The 16,516-nt window shown below is 39.5% G+C and overlaps 1 protein-coding gene across 17 annotated transcripts in view; it reads right to left on the bottom strand.

Moving 5' to 3' along the window:
* Positions 1 to 16,516, bottom strand: part of ARMC2 (armadillo repeat containing 2) — a 145,775-nt gene that overhangs the window by 61,004 nt on the left and 68,255 nt on the right. For all 17 annotated transcript variants that reach the window (XR_013534467.1, XR_013534469.1, XR_013534468.1 and 14 more), the window contains 2 exons: positions 9,535 to 9,680; positions 2,156 to 2,255 (listed from right to left, as the gene is read on the bottom strand). Coding sequence is in view for 10 of the 17 variants with exons in the window: in XM_035296456.3 (XP_035152347.1) it covers positions 2,156 to 2,255; positions 9,535 to 9,680 (246 nt within the window). In the remaining 7 variants the exon portion in view is untranslated. The remainder of the gene's footprint in view (positions 1 to 2,155; positions 2,256 to 9,534; positions 9,681 to 16,516) is intronic.

Raw genomic sequence — 16,516 nt, 5'->3', positions numbered from 1 at the left:
AGCTCCAACCAGATGAACAAAAAGTATCTACGAGTAATGCCAGAAAACAATAAGTACTATTCATAAGTACTCAATTAATGAATTTTCTTCCTTTAAAAAAATTGTAAGTTTGAAAATTCTAGTGCATATTTGAAAATTCCAGTGCGAGGCAAATAAATCTTCTCTAATTAAAGTCATCTAAATCACCCAAGATCAAAGCACCAAGACAAAAAAAAAGTAGTGATAAGAAAATAAAATTATAATTATAATTCATAACATTAAATTACAAAATGAAATATATAAATAGATCTCTTTTAAGTATAACATCTAAAAGAATTCTTTTGTGTTGGCGGCAGTGGCTCACACCTGTAATCCCAGCACTTTGGGAGGCCAAGGTGGACAGATCACTTTAACTTTGTGCTCAGGAGTTTGAGAACAATCTGGACAACATGGTGAAACCCCGCCTCTCCAAAAAAAAAAAAAATTAGCCAGGTGTGGCATTGCATGCCTGTAATCCCTACTTGAGAGGCTAAGGCTGGAGAATCACTTGAACCTGGGAGGTTAAGGTTTCGGTGAGCCGAGATCATGCCACTGCACCGCAGCCTGGGCAACAAAGTGAGACCCTGTCTCAAAATAAATACATACATACATACATACATAAGTAAAATAATTCTTTTAAAGCTATAATTATTTTTTCTATCATTTAATTTTTTTTCCTTAAAAAATAAAATCAGGAATAGGAGTGGCTAAGCTTTTCATGGGATTAATTCATTTGTCCAAGGATTATAGTTGTGATGGTATATTGTACGAACATCTAAAAAGGAAATGTTTAGTAGACACTTATATGAGTAGTACACGGTGACTATTTTAAGGTAGATTAGTCAAATTCATTCTTCACCTGACAAGGCATATTCCTGTACTTTGAAATCTTTCAGTCAAAGTACATAAAATACATAGGAAAAAGCATTGTAATCCAAATGTTCAGAATCAAAAATTCAAGTGCATATTTTAAATCAGTCTTAAAAAATTAAACAAAATCTTATTCACCCTTTAAACAAGGTTTTTATCTTTATCATCTAGTAATGATATATTATGAGCATAGAAGTTTCTGTCATCTACAGAGAGATCTTTTAATAAAAAGCTAAAATAGTATAAAACCTGACAAATTTAGTCATTCTCAGCAGAAGTTGTTAGCTAGACAAAAATAAGTTCAATGCTAGTCAATAACAAACAGAGATTATGTTTTGAGGTGGTCTTAATATGGTTAATAAAACAAACACAAAATTTTAGATTGAAATATTGTTAGCACAAACATAAATTATTTGGTCATAAACTGGTAAAACTTACTATAGGATGTTGAAAATTTACCACATTTAAAATGAATACTTATTGTATTCATGGACAAAATATTTCACTAAGTTGATGTCACTTAAATCATTTGTAAAAGTGAATAAAAGTAGACTTTGCTTTAATGTATATTTAAAAACATAATAAAAATTAATGTTTGTATGAAGTATTATGATTTGATCAATGAGAAGTCATTTGTGAGTTCTTCCTTTTTAAAACAACTATATACATTTTTGCCTTGATTCATTACAACTAAATTATTTCATTTAAGCACTTTACCTAGAAATGTCATCTTTTAAACAATGGGGTCAGAGAATTAGAGAATTTAAGGGCTAGAAGGATCTTCAGGGAATATCCAGCGTGGGGGAGCTGCAAACCTTCATTTGCATCAGAAGTCCTGTGGTTCTTGTTAAAATGCAGACGACCAGGTCTTACCCCACCAAGCTGACTTAGTAGTCTGGGATGAAACCAGGAAATAAGCATTAGGGAAATAACCCTGGGGGTGGGGTTACACTCCTAACCCCACCCTAAGGTGACTCCCATGTAGGCTGTCTACAGATCACTGGGAGGAAAAATATTGTTATAATGTACCACCTTCCTTCCTAAATCAGGAAACTTCCTAGAACATCAGCATTCCATTTCTGCCTCAGACTACTCCTTCTTCAACCCCTATTGGTAACTCACTGCCTCCTGGGGCAGGCCATAATACATCTAATGGAAGTTTCTTATAGAAACCTGTACATATAAAACATAAAGACATTCAACGTCGGCTTACACAAATACATTAATGTAAAGACTCATTGAAGAATTATATGAATGAGGAACTGACCTGCTCCTTCTGGTATTTGTTAATTAGATTCAAAAACAAGGCATAACATCTGGAGTAGCTGGCCAAGGCTCCACAGCAGTCACGGTAAGAAGTAAGTTTGCTGCAGAAATGCCAAATGGGAAAATAAAGGTAAACTTTGTTTTTCTATAAAATTCAAGTACACATAGTATCACTTTAAATGCAGACCTTCAAAATATTGCCCAGTTCAAGAAAGGAGTCTAAAAATACTCTACACATCAGTTCAGAGAAGCTGCAAGGAGGCTTGCTATCTGCTCTAAACTATAGAGAGATGGATCCAGAAACTTTTAAAAGGTAACTTATGTATGTGATGTGAATTTACACTATCCACATAGTTCAGAAAACACAAACTTACATGAAATTTACATGAAATCTCATTGGATACCAGTGAGTCCCCTGGGACCACATCAGAAGCAAATGTAAAACTGCTTTAATAGGCTAGGCATGGTGGCTCATGCCTATAATCCCAGCACTTTGGGAAGCTGAGGCAGGTGGATCTCTTGAGGTCAGGAGCTTGAGATCAGCCTGGCCAACATAGTGAAACCCCATCTCTACAAAAATACAAAAATTAGCTGGGTGTGGTGGCATGTGCCTGTAATCCCAGCTACTTTGGAGGCTGAGGCAGGCTGAGGCTTGAACCCAGGAGGCAGAGGTTGCAGTGAGCCAAGATTGCACCATGGCACTCTGGACTAGGCAATGGGGCAAAGCTCTGCCTCAAAACAAACCAAAAAAACAAACAAAAAGAATTCCTATGCATTCAAAACAAACAAATAAATAAAAACCTGCGTTAATATACTAGATTGGTAGTGCTATACTAATATTAGGCAAAATAGACAGACCTTAAAGCAGACAGCCTTGAAAACAGCTTCAAAATTTCTAAAGCAAGTAAGCAAGCAAACAAACAAAACCCATAAGGCAATATTGACAAACCCACAACAAATCAGGAGATGTTCGTATATTTCTAATTGATGAATCAATAGGTAAAACATCATTAATATGTTAAAAATTTGACCACGTACCAGGCCATAAACAAGTCTCAGTAAATTTTCACAGAACTGGTATCTCAAAGACCACATTCTCAAGTCGAAGTGCAACTAAATTAGAAACCATTGGCTGGGCACAGTGGCTAACACCTGTAATCCCAGCACTTTGGGAGACCGAGATGGGTGGATCACGAGGTCAGGAGATTGAGACCATCCTGGCCAACATGTTGAAACCCCATCTCTACTAAAAACACAAAAAATTAGCCAAGCATGGCGGTGTGTGCCTATAGTCCCAGCTACTAGGGAGGCTGAGGCAGGAGAATTGCTTGAACCTAGGAGGCGGAGGTTGCAGTGAGCTGAGATCATTCCACTGCACTTCAGCCTGAGCAACAGTGCAAGACTCTGTCTCAAAAACAAAAAACTTAGGAACCATTTAAAAACTACATTTTTAAAAAAACATTTTTTTGGGAATGTAAGAACACATAATTTACGGGTCAAAGAAACATGAAAATTACAAAAGAAATACTTAAATATCAGTAATGAAAATATTACAAATCAAAACTTGCAGGATGGGCCAGCTGCAGTGGCTCACACTTATAATCCCAGCACTTCAGGAGGCTGAAGCAGGAGGATCGCTTGAGAACAGGAGTTCAAAACCAGCCTGGCCAACATGGCAAAACCCCATCTCTACTAAAAAAAAAAAAAAAAAAAAAAACAAAAAAATTAGCTGGGCGTGGTGGCACATGCTGTAGGGCCAGCTACTACAGAGGCTGAGGCAAGAAAATCACCTGAACCTGAGAGGCGGAGGTTGCAGTGAGCCGAGATGGCAACATTGCGCTACAGCCTGGACGACAGAGCAAGACTCTATCAAAAAAATGACAAAAAAACTTTGTAAACATTAATTTCCTCCAATTAGTATTTACAGGAAAATTTGTAGGCTTAAGGAAGCTGAAAATAAAGGAGTTACATTTTTTACTAAAATAGTTAGAAGAAAAATAGGATATATTCACAGAGAGAAGAAAAGGATTAATAAGGGTAAGAGCAGAAGGAATAAGACAAGAAGCAAGCATACAACAAAGTGGATCAATAAATAGATTTGTTCTTGGTAAAAACTAATAAAATAGGGAAGATTTAGCAAGACTAAGGAAAAAGAGAAACAGCACGAATAATCAAAATTAGGAAAGAAAATCATTATTAACAATGAAGACGCAGAGTATCACAGGAGTCCGAAGTATGAATTCTAGAGCCAGACTATGGTTTGAATGCAGCTCTACCACATACCAGTTGTGTGATCTCGGGAAAACAGCTAAACTTCTCTATGCCTCAGTTTCCTCATATGTAAAATGATAATGACAATAATAATACATATTTTTAAAAGTTGTTATAAGGATGAAATGAATTCGTATTTGGAAAGTATTCAGAATATTGCCTAGCATGTTGTAAGTGCTATACAAATATCTGTTAAATAGGTAATAAAAGGAGGCATAATCAGAGATACAACTGAGATTAAAATAATAATGAGAATATTTGGAACAACTCTCACATTGTTTGAAAACTTGGATAAAATTATCAAATTCCTAGAGAAGTATAACTTTTTGAAACTGAACCAAGTAGAAAGAAGAAATATATAATAACCATATAGGAAGAAATTGAATCAGTAGTCAACAATATTCACATATACATACACACATATAGACCCAGGATAAAAATAGCATTTTGAGCAAGTTTTTAAAACTTTTCACAGCCTCTTCTAGTAAAAAGAAAAAATTCGATTACCTACCAACCCATTTTATGAGGCCAGTATAAATTTAACACTAAACCCAGACAAGGACAATATAAGAAGGGAAAAATACAGTTCAATGTAACTCATGGTCACCAATGACAAATCCTAAACAAAATATTAGTTAACCAAACCGAGCAATATATAACGGTTAAACCAAGAAACTTTATTAATGTAACTTACTACATTAACAGATTTAGAAAAGAAAATCCATAATCAAAAGCAATTCAGGTAAATGTGATTTATCATACACACAGAACTAAAGACAAAAACCACATGATTATCTCAATAGACACAGAAAAGGCTTTTGATAAAATTCAACACTCCTTAATGTTAGAAACTATTAATAAACTAGGTACTGGTGTCAGGCATGGTGGCTTGCTCACACCTGTAATCCAGCACTGAGGTCAGGAGCCTGAGACCAGCCTGGCCAATTTAATGACACTCTGTCTCTACTGAAAATACAAAAATTAGCCAGGCATGGTGGCACGTGCCTGTAATCCCAGCTACTCTGGAGGCTGAGGCAGGGGAACTGCTTGAACCCAGGAGGCAGAGGTTGTAGTGAGCCAAGATCATGCCACTGTACTCCAGCCTGGGCAACAGAGTGAGACTCCATCTCAAAAAACAAAACAAAAAACTAGGTATTGAAGGAACAGATCCCAAAATAATAAGCACCATCTATGACAAACCCACAGCTAATATCATACTAAATGGGCAAAAGCTGGAAGCATTTCCCACGAAAACCAGCACAAGACAAGGATGCCCTTTCTCACCACTCCTATGCAATGTAGTATTGGAAGTCCTAGCCAGAGTAATCAGTCAAGAGAAGGAAATAAAGGGCATCCAAACAGAAAGGGAGGAAGTCAAACTTTCTCTGTTTGCAGAAGGGTAGCTATGAAAACCTACAACAAATATTATTTTCAACTGGTGTAACCATGAAAATGTTTCCTTTAAAGTCAGAAGAAAGACAACAGGTCCAACACTCACCAATGATTCTGCATCTAGAAAACCCCATCATTTCAGCCCAAAAGCTCCTTCAGCTGATAAACAACTTTAGCAGTTTCAGGATACAAAATCAATGTATAAAAATCACTAGCATTCCTGTACACCAACAACAGCCAAGCTCAGAGCTGAATCAGAAAGGCCATCTCATTCACAACTGCCAAAAAAAGAATAAAATACCTGAGAATACAGCTAACCAGGGAGGTAAAAGATCTCTACAATGAGAATTACAAAACACTGCTCAAAGAAATCAGAGAAGACACACACAAATGGGAAAACATTCCATGCTTATGGGTAGGAATAATTAACATCATTAAAATGGCCAAACTGCCCAAATTTATAGATTCAATGCTATTCCTATCAAACTACCAATGACATTCTTCACAGAACTAGAAAAAAAAAACTATTTTAAAATTTACATGGAACCGAAAAAGAGCCCAAATAGCCAAGGAATCCTACATAAAAAGAACAAAACTAAAGATATCACATGCCCAACTTCAAACTACATTACAGCACTGTGGTAACCAAAATAGTATGGTACTGGTACAAAAACAGACACACGGACCAATGGAACAGAATAGAGAGCCCAGAAGTAAGGCTGCCCACCTACAACCACATGATCGTCAACAAAGCTGACAAAAACAAACAATGGAGAAAAGACTTTTTATTCAATAAATGATGATGGGGTAACAGGCTAGCCATAGGCAGAAGACTGAAGCTGGACCCCTTCCTTTCACTGTATACAAAAATCAACTCAAGATGGATTAAAGACTTAAATGTAAAATCCAAAACTATAAAGACCCTGGAAGATAACCTAGGCAATACTATCCTGGACATACCAGGCAAAGATTTCATGACAAAGACACTAAAAGCAAACGCAACAAAAGCAAAGTTGACAAATGGGATCTAATTAAATTTAAGAGCTTCTGCACAGCAAAAGAAACTATCAACAAAGTAAACGGATGCCACGTGTGGTGGCTCACGCCTGTAATCCCAGGACTTTGGGAGGCCGAGGCAGGTGGATCACGAGGTCAAGAGATCGAGACCATCCTGGTCAACATGGTGAAACCCCATCGCTACTAAAAATACAAAAACTTAGCTGGGCATGGTGGTGCATGCCTGTAATCCCAGCTACTCAGGAGGCTGAGGCAGGAAAATTGCCTGCACCCAGGAGGCAGAGGTTGCGGTGAGCCGAGATCGCGCCATTGTACTCCAGCCTGGGTAACAAGAGCGAAACTCTGTCTCAAAAAAAAAAAAAAAGTTTATGAAAAGATTCAGGGCAAGTGTTTGACAAAACTTAACACCCATTAATGAGAAAAAAAGTCAGTCCTTAATTTCAGGGTAGTTATGAAAACCTACAACAAATATTATTTTCAACTAATAAAACCACGAAACTATTTCCTTTAAAGTCAGAAGAAAGACAACAGGCCCAACATTCACAATTGTGTGCTGAACTCCTAAACAATGCAATAAAGAAGAGATGAGGACAGGGGAAAGAGTTATAATAATTGAAAAAAAAAATTACATGCAGACAATATGCATAGAAAATCCAAGAGCAGCTACAAATTCCTAGTCCTAATGTTCATCAAGATTCTTGGATATCCTTCCTGTAGGAGACAGCTACAATACCTAAATAAGTAAATATTTTAAAAGAGGTACTGATAAAAGGTTAATAAGTTCGTAAGGGAGGGAAAAGAACAAGAAGAGTCTGAATTTTTTTTTTTTAGAGTCTTGCTCTGTTGCCCAGACTGGAGTGCAAGTGGCACTATCTTGGCTTACTGCAACCTCCACCCCCCAGGCTCAAGCAATCCTCCCACCTTGACCTCTCAAGTAGCTGGTACTACAGGTACACACCACCATGTCTAGCTAATTTGTTGACAAGGGGTGTAGGGGAGGCACTAGAAATGGGTTTCACCATGTTGTCCAGGATGGTCTCAGATGCTTGGGCTCAAGTGATCCCCCTACCTTGGCCTCCCAAAGTTCTGGGATTACAGGCATGAGCCACTGTGCTGACCAAGAGTTTGGATCTTAAAAAAGAAAAAAAGTGAGGAATTTGAAGGCCAGGCAAGGTGGCTCACACCTGCAATCCCAGCACTTTGGGAGGCTGAGGCAGGAGGATCACTTGAGCCCAGGAGTTTGAGACCAGCCTGGGCAACATAGCAAGACTTCGTTTCTACAAATAATAAAATTGGCTGACCATGGTGGCGTGCACCTGTGGTCCCAGCTACTAGGGAGGCTGAGGTGGGAGGATCGTTTAAGCCTGGGTAGTTGAAGCTGTAGTGAGCCATATTTGTGCGACTGCACTTCAGCCTGGGTGACAGAGTGAGACCCCATCTCAACAACAAAAAGTGAAGGATTCATCTTATAGCAAGACTCAAATTAAATCTATAATAGTGAGTACACTGTGGGACAGGTCTGAGGAAAAACCAAATCGAATGCCCAGAAACAAACCTGCAATTACATGGAAACTTCTGTCTGACTGACAAAATCAGTGAGAAAGGACAGCATAGTCAGTAAAAGGTGCTGGAACAATCAACTATCCACATGGGAAAAATATGAAGTTGGACCCCTACATGACACTATAAGCAAAAACAAATTCCTTATGATTTTACAATGCTTTAGATAGGTAGTAATTAGGAATCCAGAACAAAGCTCAGGGAAGTACAGTCTAAAAAGATCAGATCTGGAGGGAAGGAGGGGGCTGGGGCTGGGGCTGAGGAACCACCTGTTGGGTACTATGCTTATTGCCTGGGTGAAAAAACTGTGGAGACCCCAAACCTCCATGTCACACAATTTACCTATGTAACAAACCTGCGTACCATTTAATCTATAATACAAGTTGACATTCATTTAAAAAGAAAAATCAGATCTGGACTCACATCCGCATCCAGGGGTCCTGGGGTCAAGTACCAATTCAGGAAACTTTGCATTTCTTTAAACAACTACAGCATTACAGTTCAAGAAAAGCCCCATGCTTCCAAGAAGAATCATTATGTAAGAATACTGACAAAGAGCGGGAGGAAACAGAAATGCATAATTTAAAGACAGCTCTGAAATTTAACAACACCTTACTTTGAGCCAACCTGGATTTAAATGATCCTTACTTCTGGAAGAAATAAAATAAGTGTAGACATGAAGCACAAGTGTGAACCAAAGTTCAAATCGCTGAAGTAGAATAACCTATTACAAAGTCAGATCAGACTTTCTAAGCATTGGTCCCCTTTCTGATTTAAAACTCCTGTTTATTTCCCAGCAAACTGGAATGTTTGCTTTGTTTTGTATACAGTTTTTTTTGAATCTCAAATAAGCTGAGAAGATTAAGCAAATGCTGCAGTAGCTCATAACTCACCAAAGAACTAAAATGACTTAACAACCAATGAGTTTAGAATCACAATAGAATGACATAGGCAATGGAGTCATTTGTTTGAATTGTTCATTTTTGACTTGGGCCACTATATTCACCCTTACTGGTAGGTGATGTAAAAAGAAGAAGAGAAAGGATTCCTTGGCCAGTCACTCAGGCAAATATTGAAGATAACCAAAAATCTAAGCATTAGCATTTTTGTAAGGCTAGTTCACGTGTTAAGTCTACCTACCTGAATATTCTGGCAATATTGGTACAGACGTCCTTGTCACCCATGTACTGTTCCATCACCGTGCAGAGCTGGGGAAGGGCACTGATGCTTAGGAACTTACTTCTTACTAATGGTGAATCAACCAAGTTTCTCAGTGTAGCAGTCACCTAGGATAAAAGCATGCTTGTGTCACTTTTTTTTAAACTGAAAAAGTATAACCACACAAAGCAGCACAGTACAATTCATCTCATAAATTTCCTTACATCAGTAGCTAAACCAAGCTCCCACTACGCATCTCCCACAGAGAATGTGAGCCTAGGCACAAGTAGCGACAAAAGAAAACAAAGAAAGCCTAATTTAGTTCAAAGGCAAGGAATGGAATGTTAACCTTAGTAAGCCATGGGTATACCCCAAAGCGAGGGTTAAACAAATCATCATCTAGGTTTGTTAACAGTCCTAAGATCTCCAACCAGCCCTATGATAGCCACATCAGTTCCACAGATTAGAAATTTCTTGTTCTATGTTTTTCTTTTTCTTTTTTTATTTTATAGGTATTCTCATCTGATTGTTCTATGCTTTTTTATAAGTAGCATCAGCTAATGATGCGGCCAAGGAATATTTAAGATCTTTAGTTGCATTCTCTCCCAAGAGGCAAGAAGATCTCACAAATTTGTCTTAGTTTGTAAAAAAATTTTCAGGAAAGCTATCTACTTTAACTTTGTCAAAGAGTCAAGAAGAGAAGAGTTTAGTTCATCATAAAACTAACGTGATTGAATAATTTTAATATGCAGTGTGCTCCTTCCTTGTAGGACAGTACAGGCCAGCTACTGGTTAAGAGCCAGTTCAACCCCAACACCTGTCAGCCTGGGTTAGTTATTTAACTTCCCAGAGCACATTTTTCTCATCAATAGTGCAGAGGTGATGATACGTGCCCAGCAGTTGTGAGGATTCAATGAGATGAGATGTGTGCATGGCATCGCTGCCAACAGTTAAGAGTCAAATGACAGGGATTCAAGTCCCATTTCTCTTCCTAGTGAAGTGCCTGGGGCTAGCCACTACTTCCCCATTTCCTCATCTGTGAAAAGTGGGTGAACAAGCACTGCTCACCTCTCAGGGGGTTGTGTGTAGCAAATGGAAACATTTAGCACTGTTTTTATTACTTATCTAATACTGTAAAGCATCGTGTAAACATAAAGCATCACTATAGCCATAGTAAATATACTTTTAAAAACAATTATTCAGATGACATGGTTTTTCCTTATAACAACAGCAACTAAAAGATATGTTAAATTTTAACTGACTACCCTGAAAACACAGAAAATGTAAAAAAAAAAATCCTTCAAATAAATGGTACACGTCTTTTGCAATCAATTCAATTATACATGATTCTGTAAATTCTTCCCTGAAAGTTTCAGTATCCCAGACGTTGGAGGTTAAACAAACTATTTGAGCATTCCACTTAACCCATGGATCTGTGTAATATCACAATATAGTGATAACTATTCCTATAACCTAAGGGATGGATTTTTTTTTTTTTTTTTTTTTGCGACAGAGTCTCCCTCTGTCATCCAGGCTAAAGTACAGTGGCAGGATCTCGACTCACTGCAACCTCCATCTCCCCCATTCAAGCAATTCTTGTGCCACAGCCTCCCAAGTAGCTGGAATTACAGGTGCATGCCACCATGCCTGGCTAATTTTGTATTTTTAGTAGAGACGAGGTTTTGCCATGTTGGCCAGGCTGGTCTCGAATTCCTGGCCTCAAGTGATCCACCCACCTCAGCCTCCCAAAGTACTGGGATTACAGGGGTGAGCCACTGCGCCCAGCCAGGAATGGATCTTTTGTGAAGACTAATGAACCATTCTAGGAATTCTGTTGCTGTCACAAAATGGAAAATTCTCATCATCTGACCCTGTTTCTACCTGTTCTCCTGAGACAGCCCAGGCACTTGAACACTACTGGTTTACATCAATTCAGAGGATACCTCAAAATTCTCTTCCATAGAGACCAGAGTACAGATGCCTGTGTGACTCCAAGGCAGACAGACACTACGGGAAACATGAAATACCCATTCCAGTCACTGCACACCAACGGTTCCTTTTCCCTGTCCCCAAAGCATCAAAGATAGGGCATCCCAATCCACAGTCATCTTCACACTCCCTCCATCTAACCTCTGGCAGAAAGGACACCAGCAGAAAGGATCATAGTTTCCTTAGGAACTTTTATTTTCTTGTTTTAATCTCAATTTTTTCCCCTTCTCAGGCCTTATTCTCATCTCATTAGAAAAAGTTTAGACAGCTCAAGGTTATTCTGCCCCACATATACAACTTTCATAAATAACCAAAGTCAGGAGAGAAAGCCCACATTTATATGTGACACATCATCTGATCGAAATCCCTACCCATTTACTGCATGTGATACACAGAGTTGAGTAATATACATACCTTACATATTTCCAAGTTTGTCATTTGTGGTGCTGGCAGAAATAATGTACATGAAACATACCACACATTTGAAAAATACACAGCAGTAATTCAGTGGGTGATACCATCAACCTAGTTGCTCAAGCAGAGACATCCCAGAATGCTGCCTTTCTGCCTTCTGTTACCCCAAGCCATACTGACTTTTTGTCCATAGCTCCCAGGATAATATTCAGTTCCCTGACCATGGACTACAGGGCTTAATAGATCTGATCCTTCTCAACCTATCAAGCTTCATCTCATATCATATAGGGCCCATAAACTCTACTTCATACTAAGTTATTTATATCCCTCCAGACTAGAAGCTTCAGGAAGGGCATAAACCTGGTTCATCCTTTTCACCACTGTACTTCCAGCTCCAAGTCTAGTGCCTTTCACCACTGTACTTCCAGCTCCAAGTCTAGTGCCTGGTACATGGTGGGTGCTCAATAGGCATTTACTAATGGCACGAATGAATGGGTGAACATCTACAAAGGAAAGACTGGGATATCAGAACGCCATGGGCTAAGCAGACAGTATCTCTGAGGTAGATAGATTTTAAGATGATTTTTTTTTAACGCAGAGGAATCAAAAATTATGAATGAAAGAAAAATGGACTCTAGAGAGTTACCCAGCTCAGGCTTCTTTTTGAGACAGAGTCTTGCTCTGATGCCCAGGCTGGAGTGCAGTGGAGCAATCCTGGCTCACTACAACCGCCACCTCCCGGGTTCAAGCAATTCTTCTGCCTTAGCCTCCCCCAAGTAGCTGGGATTACAGGTGCCCACCACCATGCCCCCACTAATTTTTGTATTTTTAGTAGAGAGAGATTTCACCATGTTGGCCAGGCTAGTCTTGAACTCCTGACCTCAAGTGATCTGCCGGCCTCAGCCTTCCAAAGTGCTAGGATCATAGGCATGAGTCACCATGCCCAGCCTCCTGCTTATTTTTCAGAACCCAGCTCAGGATAACTTCTCTATGAAGTCCTTTCCAAGGCTGACCAGTCATTTCCTCTTCTATGTTACCAAAGCATCCTGTTGCTGCCTCTATAACCCCCATCACAAAAGCATCCTCACTGTTTCAGGTACCTTCTCTCCCATGGTGAACTCCTCTAGGATATAAACCACTTCTTATTTCTCTTCCTACTCAGAGGACAACAAATGCGCTCATAAAAAGCTCTTAAATGTTCAGCTGCTGGAGGGCTGGATGAGCAAATGAGAAGGGGAAGGAGAAGGAAGAAATAAGAGACAGGAGAGATAAAAAGGGAGTTTTCCCCTTTAAGACACCTCTGGCAAGAAAGTGCAGGAGTTTAACAGATGCCTGGATGAACCAGGGCTTAAAGCCCTGAGGGAGAAGGATCAGAAAGAGGTCACCCAGGCAGGTGCAACTCTGAAGGTCTCTATCTTGAGAGACTGTCACCAACCTCTGAGAGCCACCAATCTGACTGTGGGATGACAGTGGGGCTCTGAATGCTCAGACCAGTAGCTTTTTCTGGAAAAAAAATGCAAAAACAAATAAACAAACAAAAATTGGGTGTGGGGAGGCAAGTCTAGCTAAATCATGTGGTCACAGTAAAGGCAAGTTCCAAGTCAACACACTTCACTCTGAATTTTACTCCAACTTTTAAATTCATTGTATACAAATGAAAATTAAAACAAAACAAAACAAAACAAAAACAAGAACTCTCAGTTGAACAGAGATAAATCTGTGAAAATCACCAATGAGCTCTGCGCTCTGCTCAGAGGGTCTTTATTTCCCACCTACCCCTGCCCCAAAGCCCCCCCACTGGGCCTGCCCCCAAAGCGGGAGTTAATCCATGGCCAAGCTTTATGCTTGGAGGTATCCATCCATTTCTTTCTCAACTTACTATTCTAATGTATATTATTTATAAATGCACAAACTTAGATACACATTTTTCTTTTCTATTGTATATATATTGTATATAATCTTTCTTTTTTTTTTTTTTATTTTTTTTTTGGAGACGGAGTCTCCCTCTGTTGCCCAGGCTGGAGTGCAGTGGTGCAATCTTGACTCACTACAACCTCCACCTCCAGAGTCCTGGTTCAAGCAATGCTCCTGTGTCAGCCTCCTGAGAAGCTGGGATTACAGGCATACACCACCATGCCCAGCTAATTTTTGTATTTTTAGTAGAGATAGAGTTTCGCCATGTTGGCCAGGCTGGTCTTGAACTCCTGACCTTGTGATCTGCCCGCCTTGGCCTTCCAAAGTGCTGAGATTACAGGTGTGAGCCACTGCGCCTGGCCTATATTGTATATAATCTTTCAAACCATCTCAAATCCCTTACTTAAAAAAAGTTTAAGTTAAATGAACACCTAGATACTTGCTTAGTCTCTAAAGGACTTAGAGAAATTTCCAACCCCTTAAGTAGCATTTCACCAAGAAATGACACACTGAAAAACACAAGTTTTAATTCTTTTTTTCCCCATCTCCTAACTTGCAATCCTGTGGAACTGATACAGTGAGTCAGAAGGCAGCCAGTAGGAAGAAGAAAAAAGAGAAGAAAATGGCACTGATAATCCACCAAAAGGATGAATAAAAATATAAGTGTCCTTGCTTATTAGCCATCGTTAGGTGATGTTTAGGACAAAAAGGAACCTCAGGTTTTGGTAAATATCCAGGAAGAAACATTCCATTCTGCTTCTGGTTACTAATCTGCTGAAAAATCACTCAGCTACACCTGACAACCTTCTGGTGCTCACTTGAGACAGCTTCTTTCCATGTTCCCCAAATTCTTTGATCATAACAGGTACCACCCTCAGTCAGGTCAAATGCCCGGAGAGCTGGCAAAGCTGCCCAGCTCACACTGAATTATGTAAGCCTCAAAGTTTTCATTGTGCAGTCACTATTGGGAGACCCATTTTAAAGGGGAAACATGTACGAAGAAGAAATTAGATCATTTATAAATGCACAAACCACATTTTAATACAGCAAAATTAGAACTCAAAAGCTTTAGCTTCTGTTTTTTTCAAGTTGACTATAGGTACTTAGTTATCAATTTCAAATTGTGTTTTCAACTATTAATTATTGAGAAACCTTAGCAAACAAAAGATCTTTGTCTTAAATATGGGGCTGGGCCCAGTGGCTCATGTCTGTAATCCCAGTGACTCTTGTGGCTGAGGCAGGAGAATCGCTTGAACCCCAAGAGGCAAAAGTTAGAGTGAGCCACACCTTTGATAGCACCACTGCACTCCAGCCTGAGTGACAGAGTGAGACTCTGTGTCAAAAAACAAAAAAAGGCGGCGGCGGGGGGTGGGGGGTGCAGCTCCTGACTTGGATCACTGGACTTGAGGACACAACATAGGCCAGCAGCTGTGGTCTCATTCCTGCATTCTCTATTGCATGCAGTGGATGGGTGCGAGGTGGGGACAACCTCAACACACACACATGTCCAGAGTGGACGGCCCTCTCTTTTCCCTGTGCACCTTTCCTCCATCAGAGTACTCTGTCCTCAAGGAACTCAACAGATTCTACTCTAGAAGGCAACCTGCCATCTAGGCTGCCCCAGCTCAGAGGGGCTTGTGACTCACTGAAGCTCAGAAGTGTATCAGCTCCCAGGTAGGCTGGCACCTTGGCCTCTATTTCTTGGTCTACTGCCTCCCTAGTCTATTTGGCACTGGTCTCTAAAAGCATTTTGCAATCTTCTGGAATATCCACAACTAAAATCCCTCGAGCTGTATCTCAACTTAAGTGCCAAGTGCAAAATGGTTGACTTCCCACTGATGTTGTGAAAGAATAAACACAGCTGCCAGAGACCACAAACAGTGTGAAATGATTTAAGACCGAAGCCGCTATTTTCCAACCTCAGCTAAACCATCTCCTCTATTAATAAAAACGCATTCATTTCTTTGAATTTGTGTCCAATTGAGGCCACATATATGCCAAAACCAGAGCCTGTGTGGTAACCCAAGAAGTTTCATGTTTTCTCATATATGATTTGTACAGTTCTGGCTGAGACAAAAAAAAAACCAATGACAAGAGGCTGCTAGACATATGAAACCACTGATAACAAGCATTTCTAAGCTTTTACAGGAATTTATTAAGGTATATGCGTATGAAGGTAATATTAACTCACAGTCCTTGATAACACTTGGTGCCTGGCTACACAGGCCTACTTGGCACATCCCTAACATAGGTGTCCGACCTAGCAGAAAATGCTTCTGTCCTCCGTAAGTCCCCAGTGTCCTACTTTGAGACTCTATTTAGCATGTGGTTCTGCTTATTGTTGTTTCTCCATTTACTGCCTCTATGTTAGTTACCTCGCTAAAATGAGTAAGTAGCTGATTCTTCTAGTTGTGGCTATGTATCAATATAGGAGAAATTTTGAATATCATACAAACAATATAGAATGCCAATGCAGCAAAACAAGAAAAAGGAGTCTGAAAAAGATAGTGCATTAAGAACTACTGAGCAATGACACCACTATTCACAATTATAGGCTAAAGCTAGTGACATTTCTTCAGTGCCACAGCTAACACATCTACAGTGAAAAGAGGAGGCTAAGCAGACAGGGCACTAATTGAGAGCAAAT

The sequence above is a fragment of the Callithrix jacchus genome, chromosome 4 (genome assembly GCF_049354715.1).
Source record: "Callithrix jacchus isolate 240 chromosome 4, calJac240_pri, whole genome shotgun sequence".
NCBI lineage: Eukaryota > Metazoa > Chordata > Mammalia > Primates > Cebidae > Callithrix > Callithrix jacchus.
The sequence above is the reverse complement of the archived record's forward strand: the minus strand, read 5'-3'. Positions and strand labels throughout refer to the sequence as shown.